Consider the following 22,579-nt stretch of genomic DNA (forward strand, 5'->3'; position numbering starts at 1 on the left):
AAATTCATCTTTCAATCTTTCATTTCCAGATTTTGTCTTGAATCATAATTTTAAACATTAGTTTTTCTATTTTCCTCTTTCTAGAAAAACTCTGTAACTCTACTGGATTTTCTTTGCTGGCTTTCCAATTCAACTACTTTGCCTATGCCTTATTTTAATTTCTTTTTCTCTCATTTTTATTCTATCTTATATGCTGCTTTTCAAAGTTCTCTTTCAATCTATTTTTTCTTGAACTTCTTATAGAGTTTATTTCTGATATTATTTTGACTATTTCCAACTTTAATAAATTACCATTTTATTTCTTCCTAGGTTTTGTTCACTTTCATTTTTCTTTATTGAATTTCTAATTCATGGTGCTTTTTTAATACCCCAAATGAATGTTTGAGAATATTTGACTTCTACAAAGTGTTTTGGGATGGCTTTTCTGTGTACTTATTTATTCAGTTAGTTAGTTTCTTTAGCAGAAAATTTACATTGGCTAAAATGTTTCAATTTGCATTTTCTATTTTATCTTATTCAATTTTCTATGGAATTAATTTTCTCCAGTTCTTGATATTTTTCTGGACAGTATTCTTGAGTAAAGAGTGCCTTTTCCTGTTATTTTAATGAAATGCATTTTCTTTTTTAAAAAATGTTGTTAATGTAGGAAATAGTGGTGGAGAATTGGCATATTTTTTTTGTCTTTCCAAGAGGCATCACACCTGCTCTAATTATCTATTTCCCTTCAGCTATGCTTTTGGGAGCTGCCACTTCCAGGCCGATTCATTTCAATCCCCTTTCCTGTATCCTATATTGAGTCTAAAAACTAGGACTCATATTTTGATACAGAATATTATATTTTCTTTATCTGGAGTAAATTTGGTGTATTTCCTCTCATTTCTCCATCTAGTCTCTTCTTTTTCCTTATACTCAGTTAAGCCTTCCCTCTCCAACTTTCCATACCCTCAGATTTTCAGAAGTATGGAGCTCTGTTGGAATTTGGTGTTAATTTCTTTACTGACAAGGAATTTGAAGGTCACGGTATTATCTATATCCTAGTAATGTTAAAGATAACATTTATGCGTTATTATTTCTCTTTGACCTTATATATGTTTTGGAAGGATATTTGAGAAGATTTAGAATCAGCTACCAGATGACTCGGGGTCCTAGCATTATAAATGCAATGGATCATCTGACTGATGGATGGATCAGATGACTGAAGATCTGTGGATCATCTGTAAACTAGGCCTTGGATTAATCCACAGATCTTCAGTCATCTCTTTCTTACAAGCTATCCTAAGTCCTAACCAAAGCTGGAAGTCCTAACCATGAAATTGACCACCTCAAAAAAAATTGAAATTTTCCTCTTCTGAAAGGATAAGTTGACTCAAAAGTGTTAGATTAAATATCATGGATCTGCTTTTTTTTTCCTTCAAAATTTTTATTTAAATTCTAGTTAGTTAACATAGGGTACAATAGTGGTTTCAGGAGTAGAATTCAGTGAGTGATTCATCATTTACATACAACAGCCAGTGCTCAACATGACAAGTGCCATCCTTAATATCCATCACCCTTCTAACCCATCACCCTCAATTTGTTCTCTATCTTTAAGAGTTTGTTATGATTTATTTTCCTCTCTCTCTTTATCCCCTCCCATATATTTATCTGTTTTCTTTCTTAAATTCAACATATGAGTGAAATCATATGGTATTTATCTTTCTCTGAGTGACTTATTTTGCTTAGCATAATACCCTCTAGATCCATCCATGCCATTGTGAATGGCAAGATTTTATCCTTTTTGATGGCTGAGTAATATTCCATTGTGTATATATACCACATCTTTTTTTATCTATTTATCAGTCAGTGGACATCTGAGGTCTTTCCATAGTCTGTCTATTGTTGATAATGCTGCTATAAACATTGGGGTTTATGTACTCCTTTGAATCTGTATTTTTGTATCCTTTGGGTATTTATCTAGTAGTGCAACTGCTGGATCATAGAGTAGTTTTATTTTCAATTTTGAGGAATCTCCATACCGTTTTCCAGAGTGGCTGCATCAGTTTGCATTCACATCAACAGTGCAAGAGGGTTCCCTTTTCTCCACATCCTCACCAATGTCTGTTGTTTCCTGTGTTGTTAATTTTAGCCATTCAGACAGGTGTGAGGTGGTATCTCATCTTGGTTTGACTAGTATTTTTTTGATTATGAGTGCTGTTGAACATCTCTTTATGTCTCTGTTAACCATCTGGATGCTTCTTTAGAAAAGTGGCTATTCATGTCTTCTATGTGATGGTTACTTCCTTAAAGAAAAGAACAAATCATTACAGCACAAACCTTGCCAATTTTGTAAAAATAAAAGGAATACTTAAAATCATTGTGAACCATGTAATTTTTCTCATAGGTGTACAGCCTGCTTCCAAATATAGAACTATATGGTTATTTCCATCATGGTCTCAACCTTGATGATGGCAAGCTTGAAGCTTGCATTCCTCAAAAGGATATGTTTTACAATGGTTTGTATTACATACCTGTAAGCAACTATGGGGATGGAGACATCTATGATATTCTCAGGGTAAGATCATTTAATATTTTAAAAATTGTTTCATCTCAATTTTGATTTTAGTATTCATTGTGCATATCTATGTTTTATTCATTGTATATTTTTCTTCCTATTTGTAGAGATTGGTGTCCATAATTTGTTTAAAGATCATTCAGAAATTGTCTTATAAAAAGGAGATATTAATTTTTGTTGATTTTTCTCTCTTTTGTTAAAAATAAGTGACAATGAAGTTATGAAACCTCATGTTTAAATAATGAAACAGTAAATTTATTGCAATAAATATTATGCAGAAATCATCAAATGAAGATGCTAAAATATAGTGCAGGCTCCATCTATATCTAGGCTATCAATTAGATATGCTGAGGCCTCCACAAAGGGATCTTTATAATTGAAGTTAGACGTATAGGAGAAAAAGAGCATATTATTAGACAGATGTTAGTTTGTCCCAGCTCTCCACAAGACTGACTATGCATTATGTGTGTTTGTGTTTGATGTTAATTAGGGTGATGATAGTGCTTATCTCATAAGTATTTTTCCCATCAAATTAAATGGGGAACAATTTAAAATACTTAGCAAAATCCTAGAACAAAAATGCTAGACAAATCCTAGTGCTTATCATTTTTGTTCCAAACTAAAAACTTTCCATATATCAAATAAAAGTGACTTGAAAATCCCAGACCTTGCTAGTGGAGGACACCTGTATTTATCATCTCCTTATAATTATAATATAGTTAATAGCCCTTTTTTAGATCTTACATGAAAGAAATTCACAACTTTCTTTTGTTGTTTGTTTCTTGGAAGGGCATGGGTCTGAAAGTCTTTACCAATCTTCATTACCGGAAACCAGAAGTATGTTCAATGGAGGGAAGGCTGCCATTCTCTAGGCCATCATATTTAGCCCCAGAAGAATATGCACCGATATACAGTTATGCCCCATCCAGAATTGCATGTGGGTAATCTAGAATTTTGTATCTGGGAGATGGCTAAAAGAATTCATAGAATTGGGTGTATTTGGGATAAAGCTATAAAAATTGGGGTTTACATGTGAATTATGCCATGTCTTTGGCTACAATTAGAAATCCATCCACAAGTGAATAAAGCAGGATAAGGCAGACCGGAAATGGTTTTGTTTTGCTTTTTTTTTTTTAAGAAAAAATTTGCTTCAACTATGAAAGTTTATTTTTATTGGTAGAACACAATATCAGAAGAGCATAGAAAGCAGGCAATGTGTAGTGATATAGGAAGACAGTCATTACAAGTGATTATGAGACAGAAGAATGAGGTGTCCTTAAAGGGCCCTTATTCCTTTATTATGTATAAACCATAATACATAGAGTTCAGGGCAAAGATATTTTAACTCCCAGAGAGCCAAAAAGCTGGCATCAGAGAAGCATGTTCAAATACCAGTCCACTTTCTATTGGAAAGGCTGTAAGCACAAAAAGTCAGCCATAGTCTTGGATAAATGAAGTAGCCAGGAAGATTTTCAAAACAGAAATTTAAACAGGGAAGCAAAATGCAACAAGATCATCAAAGTGGAACTAAAATCGAAGCTGAATTCCAGGTCTGAAAAAACTTGAATAACACCCTTAAGTCCTTCTACATAACATTGAATTAGTATAGTAATCGAAGTTAGGATGATCATAAAGATGAGTACTAAAACTACTCAAGAAAAGTGAAAGGCCTGACAACTTTAAACAAGGGTGAACTCAGTGAGGAGTCAAGAAGCCCTATGAAGTCCAGAGTTTGAAACTACTCTGGAGTCCTAATCAAGAGGTTGGGCTTTCCATTTTTCTGCTACTCAATGACACCATATTCAGTAAACTTTATCGGAAACATTTCAACTTTTTAGTATGTTTCAATAAAATATTTTGAAACCCAGAATCATTCATTTTAATCTTTTTTTTCCTCAGTTATGCATTTGTTAAGTCACTCAAGAAGCATTTATTGAGGCCAGGAACTGAGTCACACATTGTAAATGCAGTGGCTTATTTTCTACTCTCGTGGAACTTTTAGTCTAACAGGGAAGCATTATAGTGAAACAGGTAATTCCAAAAGCCTTGGGAGAGTGCATTATATGGAAAGAATATGAGTAGAAGACATTAATTTCAAATCTCCAAGCGCCTATTATATGCCCCTCAAATAAGTAGCATTTATACCAAGAAGTGAAAGATGAGTAAGACACCACCAAAAGAGATAGAAGGGCATTCCAAGCAGGGAGAAAGTACTCTGAAAGACAAGCTAAGAAGGTAGATAGCTATGTAGACCTTGTAGGACATTCTAAGAGTTTGGAATGCATCTTAATCAATAATGCACTACTGACAAGTTTTCAGCAAACAATCTAATATGTGTTTTTAAAAGATATCTTTGGCTGCTCTATGGAAAAGGGGATTGGGATTTGGGCTGTTTGTATGAAATATTCTAAATGCTAGTAATCAAATTGAGAGATGGTGGTACTTGGACTACCATAAAAAGACACTGGAAATAGAAAAACGTGGATAGATTTGAGAGCTGTTTTCAAGTAGTTTTCATCAGATTGGTTAGGATGCGAAACGTAGGATGAGGCATGGGATCAAGGACAATTCTTCAGTTTCTGATTTGGGCAAGTGGATCTTGGTACCTCTCAAGGAGACAGGATATACTGGGGGAGGATATAATCCATTTACTTTTGGAACAGTTTCATTTGAAATGCCTAAAAAGCATTTTAGAAGAAATGTGTGCATAAGGGTACGACATGCATAAGTCTGAGACTCAGAAGAAAGGTCCAGGCAGGAGACACAGAGGTGGGGGCGGGGGGCAGTCATCAGCTCACACATTGTAATGGCACCATGTGTGAGGATATGGAGACAGTGTATAACGCAAAGAAGAGGAGGACCTAAAACAGAGCTCTTAGTAACAAGTCGAAGAGGGACTAATTACATCCTCAAATGAGAATGGCAAAATGAGAGTCGCAAAGGAAAAAGAACTAGAAGGATGTGCTATCACAGAGGTTAACAACAGTGACAGTTTGAAAGGAACACAGTGATGAAGAATGTCAAATACAGACTAGAGGTAAGGCAAATGAAAGAAAGTGTTCTTTAGAACTAGTAATATTAATGTCCCTAGAAACTTTAGGGAAAGTAATGTTAGCATAATGGAACTAACACTATATTGTCAAATGAGAAACTCAATTCAATAAATAAATATAACTTTCTCTAAATTTGGCTGTGGAAAAACAATGTAGACCAATTGTTGTTTTTGTCTGTTTGTTGCTGTTTTTCGTAGTGGCAGAGATTTGAACATCAAAATGCTGATGCCTTGGTTGAAATGTACATTTATTGGCAATGCCAATAATGCCAGGAGCAAAGCCCTATTTTGCTTCACACTGACCATGTGTGGATAAAGACATAGCTAATAGATGTGTGCCACTGAAACCCATACCTTCGTTCTCTCCAAATAAAGCATTCTCTTTTCTTTTAGCTCATGAAAGCTTGAAGGAGAATTTTGACTATGTAGGACAGGCTATAATAGAAACAGTAAGGACAAACTTTCCAGAGACATGGATATGGGACCTTGTCAGTGTCGAGTGAGTTTTTGAGTTTTCTCTCCTGTGTCTTTATTTCTATTTTCTTTTTGTGGTTATTTCTTCAAATTTATTTCTGGATATATAAATCAATACCATATTTGTAAAATATGTAATATATTCATTTGTATGTACTGACCCCATATTTTAATTTTTTCTAACATTCCTCATTTATTAATCTCATGCATATAGATGTAAGCTGCCTCAATTTTTAAAAAATAATTCAGTGTTTAAAGAAATATGACATTTTTAAGGATAAATTTCATAGAAATCCAGCTCTCGAGATTGTTATTTAATGCCCTGTCTAAACATCTTAACTTACTTTTAACCTTTGGTTAATATACCTTTGCTTGCTCTGGACTAAATTTAGTTTCCTTGTTTAGATAAAGAATGCATTTTATCAATGATCTCTCCTTAGTTCCTCAGGCTCAGCAAATCTGTCCTTCGTTATCCCTGATACTATAACACAGTGGCAGGCAAATGGCTTCTGTGTGAATGGTGATGCTGGATTTGGCATTTCATCGACAGCTACCCTGGAAATCTCCCAGCCTTTCTTTGTTGAAATGACCTTGCCTTTTTCAGTTGTTCGAAATGAACAATCTGATTTGATTGTCAATGTCTTCAGCTACCTGAACACGTGTGTAGAGGTAAGTTGCTGCTTTTGACATGGAGACAAAAATCTAACATGGCCAAGAGATCCCTCAATGTTTTCCTTGACTATTGCCATCTTCTTTTTCTTCAAGTGCAAAATGGTACTACAAAGTGATGAGACCTGTTTCCATATTCCCTGGACAAAAACTGTTGCTTTAATTCACAGCAAAGATTTAAATACTACTTGACAATGTCCTTTCATAATGATGAGTGTTCTACCCTATTTTTCTTCTTGTGAGAAGTCATTTGGTATCTTTAATTTTTGCTAACTTAAAATAGTTAACTTTCTCAAGAAGGGAAGAAGAGTAGTAACAGTAAAGTATTTAGAGTGTCACCCTCATTGCATGACTGTTTTTTTAGATTTCTGTTCAGTTGGAAGCATCCCAGGATTTTGAGGCAAATATCAGCACCCCTATAAACAATGGCAGCGAGGTTATCCAAGCTGGAGAGAAGAAAACATACGTCTGGACTATATTACCTAAAATATTGGGTAAGCAGCTATGTATATGCCAATGTCTCATGGGAAGCCAGTGTCTTTTTTCTTTTTTTACTTTTAATTCCAATATAGTTAACATATATTAGTTTCAGGTGCACAATATAGTGATTCAATAATTCTATATGCTATTTAAGGCTCATCATGATAAGTATACTCTTAATCCTTGGGATGGGTAAAATAGGTGAAGGGGGAAACCAGCCTATTTTTATTCCCTTCATTTATTTCCCTTACACCTTCTGCACAAACAGAATTTTCTCCCTCCCCTTTTTTAAAATTCTCAATTAAAAATTCTATTTAAAAAAAACTATTTTTATCATCTAATTCCAGTTGCTTATGCTTATGTAGAGCAAAACTACCATTCATTTGCATAAAAGCATAATGTGATTGAAATACAATATAAATGCCAATTTTCATGATTTATAAAATCCATACATCATATACTAAAAGATTATATTTTCATTAATGTGGCCTAGTTCCTTCACTTCTAACTTACTCCTTCACCTATATCATGAACATGTAACCTACCAAAATTTCTCCTCAATCACAATGATTGCCAGGATTTGCAAATTTACTAAATATATCATGAGACATCAAAAATACTGAACACTTGGATGGAGATCAAACACTGAGAAGAGTATTGTCTTCATGTTATACTGTCTGCAATATAGAAAAATAAATTTGAAAATATCTTGTTGAAAATAAAAGGGAAAGGAAAGGTAAAAAGAATCTAGTAAACAGAAAACACTAGATGTGGTAGAAGCATGATATGCTTTATCGCTTATGTAAAATATTGTCATTAAATTTCCTTTATTTCATGTCCCATATTCATTGTATTATTTGGGACAGCAATGGGTTTATTTATGAGATTATTTTAGTTCACCTGTGAGGTTGGTCTGATTAAAACTAGTTTTCCTGTTAGATTTTGTTTCTCAATTGTTCTGACTACAGTAGGTCTTCAAAAATCTAAACCTGGCAATTAAGATAGAATACTACATGGCATTTTTTATGGCAACTTTTATGACACTAAGTGGGGGACATAGTTCTAAGAATGGAGAATCAAAGGCTTTCTTAAAAAGAAACAAATGAGACAAAACACAGCAATAAGCAAAAACAAGAATAGTAAATATATACTTATGTATATATTATAGTATATATATTATATATACAATTTACTATATATACTATATATAACTAGTTATATATTTACTATATTATATGTATATTACTATATATATATATATATATACTATATAAAATATATCCTATACTATATAGTTATATATATATATATATATATATATATTGGTGTTTAGGCATACAGTAATACTAAACCAAAAGAATGAACCTTTTCAGTCTTCTAATTTTTACAAGGAAACTGAAGATCAGTTTTAATTTCATGATCTATGATTCACAGGAAGTTAAAAAAAAACTACTCCTTGCTAACACTAGTTTAAATCTAACACCCTTTCCACGATGTCATATTTTACTATTTTTGTTTGTTCAAATTTGGGGAAAGTTAGGAGTCCTGGTTATTTGATGTTATGTCTGCATATTGGTCTATGTAACCTTCATAAACAACCAATGATCAGGGAATTGGCTCTGTTGGCTTTGCAAATTATTATTTTTCCTTAAAATTTCTTACTTTTTAATTAAGTAAATGAATCACTTATTTTTTGGTTGGTTGGTTGGTATTTAAAATTTTTTTGTTTGAGTATGGTTGGCCCACAATGTTACATAAGTGTCAGGTGTACAATTTAGTGATTCATCATCACTATAGGTTATGCTGTGCTACCACAAGTATAGTTACCATCTGTCACCATACAAGGCTATGATGATATTATTATATATTTCCCCTACTGTGCCTTTTAGTCCCATGATAATTCATTCCATAACTGGAAGCCTGGATCTCCACTCCCCTTCACCCATTTTGCTCATCCTCCCCCACAGCCATCTCTCTGGCTACCATCAGTTTGTTCTCTGTATTTATAGGTCTGATTCTGCTCCTTATTTGTTTATTTATTTGTTTCTTGTGTTTTTAAGGTAATGAATCATTTATTCAATGTAAGGAATCTTGAAACAGGTAAAACAGAACATACCAAATTATCTTCAAGCAGGAGAAAAAGCAAGTTATTTTGGTCAAGCATAAATATGATGATAGTATTCAGTTCATTGGATTCAAGATGTGGTTCATTAGACTCTAATCATTTCTTTACAGATGGACCAGTCATCAATTTAACTTATATTCTGGAATGTTTTCCAGGTAAAGTGAATATCACTGTAGTTGCTGAGTCCAGACAAAGTAGTGCCTGCCCAAAAGAAGCAACTGAGCAGCAGAATCTAAACTGGAAAGATACTGTGGTCAAAAGTCTATTGGTAGAGGTATGTGCATACAAAAGTATCAAGCACTTCCAGATAAGAAATAAGTTAAATATGTAAAGACATTCTTCTTGAATAAACTTGATTGACTACAGTTACTTTTGACACAATACAGAACATTTTATATGAAATAAAACAGCAATAAAATTCATCCTTTCTTTAATTAATATCTGACCCCAAGATAGTAAAACTTAACACTCAAAAAAGGTTTGATGATATTTTCCTTCTCCTGAATCATGTTTCCTGTTGCTCTTCCCTTCCCTTTTTAAACCAGCTCTCAAATCCAAGACAGATCTATTTGTCCTACACTCCCATGTAGTTCTCATCACCCTCAAAAAGAATTAACACTGGTCAGTGCGTAATTCTCATGTTGCCTCTTGGTCTGTCCCTACCCTGCAAAACACGTTCATTTGTCTATTGGAGATGCTAGACAGGATCAGAAGAGTGGAGATTGTCCCACAATGACATCAAAGTTATCTCTGTCTGAACTGTGGGAACACAAGGACTAAAGTGGGTACAGTACAGTGATCTTCAAATTTAAACAAAAGGGAGCAACAAATGGATTATCTCCCAGGGACAAATATGTGCCAACCGTGCCTATCTGAGCTGAGGCTTGATAACGTTTCCTACATAGAAGGTGACCCAGACTCATTTTGTGCTTGTTGTTTACTCTTTGACAGCCTGAAGGTATTGAAAAAGAAATGACCCAAAGTTTCCTTATCTGTACAAAAGGTAAGAGGATCCTTTAAGTGGTCAGATTGGTCCCAAAGAAAATTTATCAACAGAGTCAACTTATTTCCTCTCCTTCCACGTTGGTTCCCTTGCCATATTGAGTCATTTCAGTGATTACATTTTAAGGATCTAATGGAGGATTACTTCATTTCATGCCTTATCTTCATTGTATAATTTTGGCTAACAAAAAGTATGAGCGGTTTTTTGTTTTTTTGTTTTTTTTAGTTCACCTATGACATTGGTCTGCCACAGCCTATTTTTCCCATCTTATATGTTTTTGGTTCCTCTTGTCATGTGATCGTGGCACAGTATTGGACAGAGGAAGGTCATGATTATGCCCTTTGTACTCTTGGGATAAAGCAACTGAGAGCTACATCACTGTCCCTCCATCACCTGCTTTGTGGCCATCTTGTTGATGATGATCTGATTTTAGTAGGAGTCTCCAAGCTTCACCTTTTGTGTGTGCTATTTTATATGTCACAGTCAGTAGTTTTTTGCATTTTTTTTGATACATAGAAGTTTAGGCATTAAACTAATGGAAGATAAGGGCCATTATCCAATACATACATATATATACCATTTTCTGTATGTACCATGATTTTAAACTAGATCAGAGATGTCAGTTTTATCTTTTCTAACAAGCAACTTGCAAAATAAAAGTAAATAATGGAATCTACTTCCTAATATATTGGTCCCACAGATCAGCTGCTACAGTTTATAAAAGAAAATTATCACATTATCTTTATCGATATTTTCTTTCTAGGAACCAAAGCCTCCAAACAGGTAGTTTTGGACTTGCCAAACAATGTAGTAGAAGGATCAGCCAGGGCCTTTGTCACTGTCGTTGGTAAGTTCGTTAAATTTTGTCTTTCGTGATGCTTTGAAAATTTTGATTGAGATCATCTTTAAAAAATAATAATCCTTAAAATAACATGATGGAGAAATTTTTCTAAAGTATTAGCTGGAGGGAAGTACAGTTGAAGGTTCATCCTCTATGCTTGTTTCCATGTGGGATCTAAAGGAATTACAGTACCATTTTCAAGTCTATGTCCCAGGAAACACTTGTTTCAAGTCTATGTCCCAGGAAACACTTGTTTCTAAATGACTGGCATTTAGAAAACAAAGCCTCCTGTTATATAGCTCATTCTTCTGAAATATTAAATTCCCTTTTGAAGAATCAGAATAAATTCTGCTTGTTAAAGATGGTGGGAATTTCCTCAGTAACAGAAAATATCATTTTATAAGAGGTAAACTTTTTTCTAGCATTAACACTTCTTTAGGAGTGATGGATTACAGTTTATAATCCACAGGGTCAGTTTCTTGAAGAACAAGCAAGCAAACAAACAAACACACATTCTAACTTCCTCTTCTCTCTGGTAATGAGATCTTCAGAAATATTTTTCATACCAGAAACTCCTTTAACTTCACCTTTCATGCCTATCTTCTCTTTAGAATTACCTCATGAAAACTTTCCTTGTTTCCACCTTTTAAGTACAATTTAAAGTATTTCCTACATCCACTATGTGTCTTTTATCCACAGTTATTAATGCTGAGATGCCAACTTATAAGCAGTAGTAACCTTCTGCTTTTCTTATTTTTAGGGGATATCTTAGGACTTGCTATGCAAAATCTGGAGAATCTTCTCCAAATGCCCTATGGATGTGGAGAGCAGAATATTGCCCTACTAGCATCAGATACCTATGTCCTTGACTATCTGAAATCTACTCAACAGTTGACAGAGGAAGTTAAATCTAAGGCTTTCTTTTTCTTGTCTAACGGTGAGACCATTTAAGTTATTTCTGTCCATAATAAATAAAATTAATTGTTACTAATACTATGATGTCATAAAGCTCTTACTGTGATATATTATCATGGGTAGGGGACAGTGGATCTGAACTCTGAACTGGGATGCTCTGAGTCCAAACTAGTCTTTTTTTTTTAATTCAGTATCTGTGTGGTCATATAGCTTCTCAATTCAAAACAATAACATCGGGATCCCTGGGTGGCGCAGCGGTTTGGCGCCTGCCTTTGGCCCAGGGCGCGATCCTGGAGACCCGGGATCGAATCCCACGTCGGGCTCCCTGCATGGAGCCTGCTTCTCCCTCTGCCTATGTCTCTTCCTCTCTCTCTCTCCGTGTGACTGTCATGAATAAATAAATAAAATTTAAAAAAAAAAAAAACAATAACATCTCAAATTATAAGTCTATTTTTTTTAATCTGAATATTTTGCCAAGTTACCTTGTTCATTGCTGTTTTTCCTAATAGTAGCTATAAATAGTTCATTTATCAGCTTCCGTTTGTTTGTTCAGTTGTGTTCCATTGCAATGGAGTGATTGGATTTGTATATAGAAAAAGGATGTATAAATCTTGTAAAATACGATATCAAGGGATGTCTGGGTGGCTCAGGGATTGAGTGTCTGCCTTTGGCTCAGGTCATGATCCTGGGGTCCTGGTGTGAAATCCCGCACTGGGCTTTCCTCAGGGAGCCCGCTTCTCCCTCTACCTATGTCTCTACCTCTCTCTCTGTGTTTCTCATAAAAAAATAAATCTTAAAATCTGAAAAAAAAATGCTATGAAGAAAATACCCAAGGGTATAATTTCTTCAGGTTTTCTTTTCAGAAAGATAACACAAAAGAAAATTAACCTTAAGGAAAAGGTATTAAACAATTAGTTAAGTGCCTATAATTACATATATATATATTTATAGTCACATGTAATATCTTGTCATAAAACCCCAGAAAGTAAAATTTACTTTTTCTCACTATGAGTAGAGACTCTGAGTTTCAGAAATTAAAGTTGATCAATCTAATAATTTATGTCTAAAACCCAAACACAGGGCTTGTACTATGCCATTTTTTTCTTCTAATTTTCTTAGATTAAAAAAATAATTTCCTGATTTTTTACTTTAGGTTATCAAAAACAGTTGTCTTTCAAAAACTTTGATGGTTCATATAGTGTTTTTTGGCAGAAGAATCAGAAAGGAAGCATATGGTAAAGTATTTTCTTGAAAAAAAATTTATCTTGAATTATATAGGAGTGATCTGAGGAGGGCTTGTGAGGGTCTGAGGGAGTTGAGTTTGGTAGGATTGGGAAGCAAAATGGGTTTCAAAGTGAATTTACAGAGATGAATCAGAGAACCTAAAGTGTTTGATTATTCTAATTCTAATGCAACCATACACCTGGAGTGCCATGGCAATTTGTCAAGGAGTCTGATCATTCACTGACAATCTCCTGTACTTCCACAATCTAACCTTGTGGAAAGTGACACAGGCTGATCTGCACTTCTCAGAGACCTGTGTAGAGTTAGGAGAAAGGAAAGCAAAACTAGAAAGCTCAAGGGGCACCTAGGTGGCCTAGTTAAGCATCCAACTCTAGATTTTGGCCCAGGTCATGATCTCAGGGTCTTGAGATCAAGCCCCATGTTGAGGTCTCCTTCTCCCCCGCCTCTCCCCACCCTTCCTTCTCTGACTCTCTCCCTCTAAAACAAACAAACAAACAAACAAAACTAGAAGCATCTGATTATACCCCCTTCATCTCCATGTATAGATAATCTAATGAACCATAAAGCAAGAACTTTGTCTGTAAACATGCTGAAAATGACCTACACTTCTTCTTTACATATTGATTTTCATAACATTTTACTGATCAAAAGGAAAAAATGCACTATCAGTAAAGATTCTTTGCAGTTAACATTAGCCAAATTAGATGCATCTGTTATCCAAAGGGAACAATGGTAAGTGAATCTGTAGAGTAGATGACATTTCTTTCTTACCTAACTTTTGTCTAACTAGTGATTTGCATTACAGGCTCAGTGCCCTTACTTTTAAGACATTAGAGAGAATGAAGGAATATGTTTACATTGATGAACACGTTCAAAGAGAGACTTTAATCTGGCTTTCAAGCAAACAGAACATAAATGGCTGCTTTGAAAGTGATGGCAAGGTTTTCAACAATGCCTGGGAGGTAAGAAATGAACACAATCAGGCTCTCCTTGCCCCCTTTGCATTGCCTATCTTTCCTACCTCTGATCTAATTAATCTGGAACAGGGATGTTTTCTGGTGAATATTACCCTTCTGAATCTGCCAGGCATAGCATCATTCTACTACATACTTGTTTACCCCATCTAGACTTAACTCCTCATGAATCTGCTGTTTGCTTCACTGTCTTTTGTTCTTCCATAGAACTAGTTTCCTTCAGTGTATAAACTGAAAACAGGAGAGAAGGAAGAAAAATCTGGGAAGATAGCATTCATAAATTTGGAGCCAGACAATATGTAAAGGATCCTAATCAGGATCCTTGATTAGGGAATTTATTCCTATTATGGATAGCAAGAAAATTCAGGAAACATATCTGGGAATTTACAGCTGAATTTCAGTGAAACACTCTCCCAATACCTTCTCAAGTCAAAGCATAAAGACCTCGCTTGCCTTAGGTCAAAATTCAAATGATATGAACTATGTCCTTAATGGTACCTACTCCCTATCCATATTTAGGTAAATTGCTAGAAATTTTCCCTTCTGATTTCCTTTCTTTGCAGATAGGTGTCCACTTCCATTCCATCCCCTGTGTCTTTTATTCTCCTAATCTTTGTATTTTCCTCTGGAAACAACTCCTCTGATCATGATACTTTAACATGACCTACTATCACCTGAAATATTCTGGGCTTTCCTGCTGTATCCTTCTTAATCACCATTCCTGTTCTTGGATTTGGGAATGTAAAGCTAATCAACTTCAAGATATGGACAAATGGCCACTCTGTGTGGTATGCAATTTTAATGCAAATGGTTTTCAGATTGCTATACTTTTTGTAGTCTAGAAAAATGTCTTTAAATTATTCCAAATCTATTCTTCACAACAGTAGCTCCCTGGTAGAGAAGAGCCCTTGTTCTCATGTAAAAAATGAGAATTTTTCATGTTCTCTTCTAAAACATCTCTACATTTTTCTCCTTAGTGAATTCATTACTGACTACTGCTTCAGTTTGTCTGATCTTACCCAATCCCTCTTCCATAATTGTGTGTTTGTGTGTGCGTGCACGCACACACGCGTGCGTATCAAATTGGAAAAGAGTAAGAAGCAGCGAAAAAATAAAAACCTATACTGTAGAGGAATGGTAATAGAACTTATTATAATTTAAATGGATTCCTGCATCTTATTTTAGTGTTTGCTTCTACAGTTATTTGTACCTTGAAAACTGAGCTCCTCAGATATTCATTTTCTGTAGAAGAAAGAGGTCATATTTTTGCTTAGAGAAAAAAAGAGGTTTATGCTAGATCAGTGGATCTCCAGTGCCAGCTGAATACTGTTTTGTTTGTATTAGTATCTTTAGAGCTCCATACAGCTCCCTCTGTCTTATTCTTGACTTTTTGAATCAGAATCTATGGTGTGAATGCTGGTTTACTTAATGCTTAAGTTCCCCACTGCATTTCTATTCACTGTCAGCTTACAAATTGCATAACTTATACATGCTTTTCTGATTTTATCCCCTAAGATTCTATGAGGGGACACCTGGATGGCTCAGTCAGTTAAGCGTCTGCTTCAGCTTAGGTCATGATTCCAGAGTCCTGGGATTGAGTCCCATGCTGGGCTCCATGTTCAGAGAGGTCTCTCTCTCCTTCTGCCCCTCCTCCCTGCTTATGCTGTCTCCCTTACTTCCTCTCTCTCTCCCTCTCAAATAAATAAATAAAATCTTTAAAAAAAAAATAGAAATCTATGAGACCTAACTATTGTTACTTCTCAGGATACTTTTCCAGAAAGGTTCAGGCACCTTCCCAGAAACTTTCTCTCCAAGCAGCAGAAATTCTTTGCTTGCGTTTCCAAATTAACAACAAATAGAGTAAAATAGAGCCATAGAAATTGCTTGGAATTCATACTCAAGATTAGGGCATAAATAGATGTGTATTATGTTTTAATGTACTTGAGATTAATGGTATTTTTTATTTCATTACTTTAATAAATCTTGATGGATTCTTATTCAGCATAGTTATTAACCATTTAATTTTAAAATTACATTTAAGATGATTTTATGAATAAGGGTATTTGTTCTACTGCTTTTTTCATACTTAGTTTCACTCCAGAAGAATAGCTTTTTTTATGGCCTACTGTCCTCTGATTAATTATTCCTTTGTGTTTAGGGTGGAGAAGAAGAGAACATTTTATTCACTGCATATGTTGTTGGAGCCTTCCTTGAAGCTGGACTCAATTTCACTGTATGGCTTCCCATCATCCTTGAATTCCAGTCACTTAAATGCACATTAATTATGGATTCAGAGTGATCTGAAATTCTCAGACTGAATGAAACATCAAGAGAGCATTTAATTCATTACCACCCCTTAAATGAATACTGCTCAAAGATTTTTTGATTCGTAGAAACTGGTGATGAGCACTCTTGAGTTTTTCTATAGGGAGAATACACAACTGCACACATACACAAGCTTTTCATACCATTTTGGGTATTGAAATAACTTCTGAAGTTTGGCCATGAATTTCAGGTGAAGAACCCCTATTCTATGTATAGGCATAACTTAATATTCTATTTGTCTAACCAATTCAGTGTGTAAACATTTTCAACTTAAGCATGATTCATATTGGCTACACTCCATCTCAAATTCAGATTATCTGACTCAAAAATCTATTTCTGAACTAAGATAGCAGGAGTTTTCTGAGTCATTAGAATATGTCAAAAATCATCTTTAGAAATATAAACCTCTATTTTAGATATTAGAGTAAAATATCTTAGGTCTAAAAATAAATTCATATGCTTTGCCACATAGAAGAAGTACATATTATCAATTAAAATATTACTGAGGAGATATAAAACTACTATTTTCATATTATGTATATTTTATTTCCCAAATACTAATGTTGCCATTAAAAATGAATTTTAACAATTTTATAAAGTATAATACATGTGTACATATGAATAGGTTTTTATGTAAAATATACCTCAAGGATATACTATATAAAGAATGATTATTTTAAATATTCAGCAAGCTTATGAAGTATTCTGATATATTTTTAAAATATATTATCCCTCTCCTTAACTAGTTTCCTGCTCTACGAAATGGACTCTTTTGCCTAGAGGAGGCACTGGAAGATGGTGTCACCAATGGCTATATCCATGCAATTCTAGCTTATGCTTTTGCATTAGCTGAAAGAGAGAAGCAAGTGGAATCCTTACTCCAGATCCTCGATCAATCTGCTACCAAAACAAGTAAATATTATTATTCACTTTTACTAATGGGGATGACCTTGAGAATAAAGCAATGAAACTTACTTAGCAACCATATAGGAACCCTGTCTTCACTGATATGTTTCTATTTCTCTTCTGGGGTTTCTCAATGGCCCCTTTATCTCTGAAGAACATTACATATTTTCTACTTCCTTCTTTCTCCTTTCAACTAGTTTCTTTTCAAATGAGTGAAATAAAGGAAATCAAGCATTGTGATCATGCCATAGACCAAAAGTACTGTTTGTGGGATTTAATCACATACCACTTTTAACCTTAGGAAGTTGCTATTGGAGGCTTATTAGTGTGATAGGACCTCCATAACAAAATACCACAGACCAGGTTCCTTAAACAACAGAAATATATTTTCTCACAGTTCTGGAGGCCAGATGTCCAAGATCAAGGTGTCAACAGGTGTGGTTTCTTCTAAAGTCTTTCTCTTTGGCTTATATTTGGACATCTTCTCCTTCTGTCTATACACGGCCTTTCCTGCCTATCTGGTGTCCCTTTTGTGTGTTCAAATTCCTCTTCTTATTGGAACACCAGTCATACTGGATTAGGGCCCACCCAAATAGTTTCATTTTAACTGAATCACCCCCTTTTAAAGGCCTTATCTCCAAATACAGTCATAATCTGAGGTACTAGAGATTAGGACTTGAAATGTGAATTTGAAGGGGACTCATTTCAGCCCATAGCAGAGGCCAGGAATGGAATTTGCACTGTTCTTATGAGTAATTAATGGTGTTTATAGGGACTGTGTGAAAATTCTTCCTTTTCCTCAGATAATGTGATATATTGGGAAAGGGCAAAGAAACCCAAGACAGACACATCCCCATCCTTTATTCCTCATGCACCTTCTGCTGAGACCGAGAAGACTTGTTACGTGCTGTTGGCTGTTCTTTCCAAGAAAACTCCTGACCTCACCTATGCGAGTAGGATTGTGCAATGGCTTGCCCAACAGATGAATTCGCATGGGGGCTTCTCTTCCACTCAGGTGATTGATTGTTCTCGATAATAATAACAATATGTGTAACACAAAAGATACTACTTTTCAATAATCTAGATAGCAAAGGTAATCATAGAAAATGCTTTCTGAGATGAAGAATATTCGATATTATGTATTCTATTATTAGTCAACAACTATTTATTGGGCTGTTCTTGTGTAACAGACACTCTAGGAAGAACTCTCTATTGGTATAAATGAATAAACTAAAGTCTCTTTTCAAGGAATTTATGACTAATTTCTCCTTTCACGTATACAGTAGAAGTAGAATACAGGTCTAGAAGAGATTGTTGTCATAAGCACTGGAGTCTTGATGATAAGTTAGATATCCAATGATACTATATATCAACCAGGAAAAAAATATTTCCCTCTGTTTCTGTGATATATACATTGGGAAAAACAATGAAAGGAATGAGTAACGGAAGAAATGGGTATAAAAAGAATAGTGGTTTGTGTCTTAACGGAAAAAAATTAAAATTGAAAGAAATGCAGTTTCATTCCCTCAAAGGAAAGCTTTACTTCTCACCTTACTTTCTTTACTGTAGTCTTACTTTCTGAATAAAACCATATTAGTGTATCTCACAACATCCTTTTCTGATTCTGAATACTTTCTTCAAAGATCAATGGGCATAAGCATTATCCAAGGTAACCAAAATACTTAGCAAATGGACATAATGGAAATATCATATGATAATATAAGTAATATTATATTATGTCAATTTTTATAAAAGATTTGGCACTATTTTCAATGCAGAGATTACACTTTGTAAAATCCTTGGACTACTAAAATCTGAATTTGTTGAGGAAGACTAAATGACAACAATTGCATAGCAAATGTATTTTTCTTTTTATTTCTTTCTTTTTTTTTTTTTTTTTTTTTTTTTTTTTGCAAATGTATTTTTCTATTGTTTAGGATTTGGTTCTTGGTGTTCTGTTGACCTGTCATAGGAATATTTTTATGAATCGACTTAAAGTTAATGGCCAAATGATGACTAATATGGCATCATAACAAGCTGAGATCTTTGCTTCTACTGTTCTTTGCAGGACACTGCTGTCTGTCTTCTTGCTATAACCCACTATATGAAGTTCACCTTCTCTAATGATCAAAACACTGTCACCTTAAGCGGTGAAGAATCCAATGAGATGTTCCAGGTCAACGGTGACAATCGCTTACTGGTCCAGCGTTCTGAACTAACAAAAGCACATGGACAATACACACTAGATGTGGAAGGACAAGGTTGTGCATTTATCCAGGTAATAGAAATCTACCTGAGACAAAGATAAATATTTTCCAGTTAAAGAGCTAGACTATCCTTTCGGTTACAGATGGAGTGTTATTTTGCCATTGTGTATTTCCATTATTATCTCTGTTCTTTCTCTCATTGATATTTTCTATTCAATAGTTGAAAATGCAAGTTATTTTACAAAAAGATACTCTTAAGCATAGCTAGATAACTGAGGTTTCTTGAAGAACATCGCTGTTAGAAAGCATTCTGATGTTTCCATTATGTCAAGATTATTTGTTTATGTAAAGATTCTTGGGTCTACTGAAACCTGGATAATTACATTTTGCCTTATTCCCTAATGATAAAAATGTAAAAAAAAAGTGCAGTAATAATGAAAATAGAGAAAAAATAAGTCCTTCAGTTCTTACTACAGGATATATGAATGGATTGTCTTCTGATTTGGCATTCTTTCTAGGTTACCCTGAGGAATAATGTACTATTACCTAAAAAAGCATCTGGATTTTCCCTTTCCTTGGAAATAATCAAGAAAAACTCTTCAGATACATTTCAGAGATATTTTGACCTGATAGTAACCCTCAAGTAAGTGTTCCATTTTGTTATCAACTCCTGGGTTAGAGAGATCCTGAGTAATAGATTAAAAAATAATTGTTTTTTTAAAAAAGTAATTGTTTTAAATACTAGCAAAATAAATATTAATGATGGTGACCACAATGAGTTCATATGTTGGTGGTGACATTTCTATAGCATAGGCTCTTTCTAGCTCTGTGTGTACATCACAGTGCAGTGCTTATGCAAGTGAGAATTGTACTGTAGGCAAGTATGAATTTGAAAGCTTCTGCATCACTGATATTCCAGAAATGCCTCCGGTGTTTCATGTTTATGGAAGTACCGTTGGATTTGGACAATGGAGGTGCCAAAGACAGGCACAGGTGGGCCAGCATGAGAAAACTTATGGATGCTTATTCTCTAACTGTGTAGAGCAATTATTTTAGATTTTTATTTTTTGGAGTAGATAAAATAATTTTCCTGAGTTAAAATATAATTTATAGGTGCCAGAGAGTTTTAGTCCTCATTAATACATGGAGAAACATTGAATACAATTCATTTGGGGGATTTTTCTTAGGATTTCCAAATGAAATCTTTTAAACATCAGAGCTAAGATAAGAACTGCATACACCATGGAACTCTCAATTTTGTGTCCCAACAATGCTATCCAGAGTTAGGGACATAATCTACATGACTTGGGGACATGGTTACTCTAAATTTCTACCAACACCTTGCTTTCTAAACAAAGATATCCTTTAAGTATTATGCAAATCTGAAGCTAAAATAAGTATATGTGATATAAACTTATCAGCTTTGTTTATAAGCTATGACTTTGAGGCCCCGAGGAAGCTTAAAAGAGATTGGGGAGATTTCAGGTCCATATAATTCACTCTTTATCCCAATTTATATGTCCCTTGTCTTTCTAATTGTTCCTATTCTCAGATGTTTGAGAATCACTTTCTTTAGGTGTTCCCTCTTCAGTTTTTTACCTTTGCTCCAGATATATAGCCAGTTGGTATCTATGTATCCACCATCCTTGCCATAAGATAGGTCACTTTTTAGGCTATTGTCTAAACTTGTGTTGTTTTTAAATTTCAGGTATACTGGAATTCACAATAACTCCAATATGGTCCTTGTTGATGTAAAAATGCTGTCAGGATTTACTCCAGTCATGGCATCCATTGAGAAGGTAAATAATAGAAGACTACACTTTCAGTCCAGAAAAAGAAATTGTGTATAGATACAATAATTTGTTAGCCAAACAAAGTCATGTAATTCTTCCTTTACATAAATATACTCAAAGTTCATTTTTATTTTTGCTATAACACTGGAGAAACAAGTATTCTTAATTTGAAGCAATTGGCAGTCATTTTTCCCATAGGTCATAATACAATTATACAATTCTTTGTTCTTTATTTAGTCCCTACTTGTGTTTATAAAAAATATCATGGCACAGACAACATCCATAATATAGAAACCTGAAAACTGGTTAAGTAAAAAGCAAGAAAATATTCAATACTAGAGGTATTCTTTAATATTTTAATCTCCATCCCTCCCTGCCAATTTCTATAAAGCTTGAAAACAATGGCCAAGTGATGAAGACTGAAGTCAAGAATGACCATGTTCTTTTCTACTTGGAAACTGTAAGTTGAGTAATAATTTTTTTCCCCATGGCTTTCTTTTCTTTTCCGAATGTCCTTGGATGCTTGTATTTTATTCATATGTAAATGAATACATCCAGTTGACCCTTGATCAACACAGGTTTGAACTGCATGGGTCCACTCACACAGGACTTCTTTTTTATAAATGCAGTACAAAACTGTAAATATATTCTCTCTTCCTTATTATTTTTTAATGACATCTTCTTTAGCTTGCTTTGTTGTAAGAATACAGTATATAACACATACAACCTACAAAATATGTCTTGTTTATGTTATTGGTAAGGTCCACAGTAAGCTATTAGTAGTTCAGTTTTTGGAGAGTCAAAACTTATATCAGATTTTCAACTATGCAGGGGGTTGATGCCCCTACAGAGGGTCAGCTGTATATATGACAGAGTTAGTCAAAAAATATGGGACATTAAAGATGATCAGTGCTCTTCAATCCCACTGATAATCTATCTTCTCCCCACTAACTCTAACATTGTTTTATATATGCTTTTGCTACTTGACTAGGTGACTCTCAAGTCAGAACTATCATTTC

The 22,579-nt window shown here is 34.4% G+C and overlaps 1 protein-coding gene across 2 annotated transcripts in view; it reads left to right on the forward strand.

Moving 5' to 3' along the window:
• Window positions 1-22,579, forward strand: part of LOC144297262 (ovostatin homolog 2-like) — a 51,072-nt gene that overhangs the window by 20,101 nt on the left and 8,392 nt on the right. For both annotated transcript variants that reach the window (XM_077871118.1, XM_077871119.1), the window contains exons 16-33: window positions 2,381-2,551; window positions 3,341-3,488; window positions 5,997-6,102; window positions 6,518-6,746; window positions 7,111-7,240; window positions 9,507-9,625; window positions 10,303-10,354; window positions 11,118-11,201; window positions 11,956-12,132; window positions 13,264-13,345; window positions 14,161-14,317; window positions 16,488-16,562; window positions 17,401-17,566; window positions 18,364-18,575; window positions 19,629-19,838; window positions 20,286-20,410; window positions 21,476-21,566; window positions 21,952-22,020. In XM_077871118.1, coding sequence (XP_077727244.1) covers window positions 2,381-2,551; window positions 3,341-3,488; window positions 5,997-6,102; window positions 6,518-6,746; window positions 7,111-7,240; window positions 9,507-9,625; window positions 10,303-10,354; window positions 11,118-11,201; window positions 11,956-12,132; window positions 13,264-13,345; window positions 14,161-14,317; window positions 16,488-16,562; window positions 17,401-17,566; window positions 18,364-18,575; window positions 19,629-19,838; window positions 20,286-20,410; window positions 21,476-21,566; window positions 21,952-22,020 — 2,403 coding nt within the window. The remainder of the gene's footprint in view (window positions 1-2,380; window positions 2,552-3,340; window positions 3,489-5,996; window positions 6,103-6,517; window positions 6,747-7,110; window positions 7,241-9,506; window positions 9,626-10,302; window positions 10,355-11,117; window positions 11,202-11,955; window positions 12,133-13,263; window positions 13,346-14,160; window positions 14,318-16,487; window positions 16,563-17,400; window positions 17,567-18,363; window positions 18,576-19,628; window positions 19,839-20,285; window positions 20,411-21,475; window positions 21,567-21,951; window positions 22,021-22,579) is intronic.

This window comes from Canis aureus, chromosome 25 (assembly GCF_053574225.1).
Source record: "Canis aureus isolate CA01 chromosome 25, VMU_Caureus_v.1.0, whole genome shotgun sequence".
In the NCBI taxonomy this organism is placed as follows: Eukaryota; Metazoa; Chordata; class Mammalia; order Carnivora; family Canidae; genus Canis; species Canis aureus.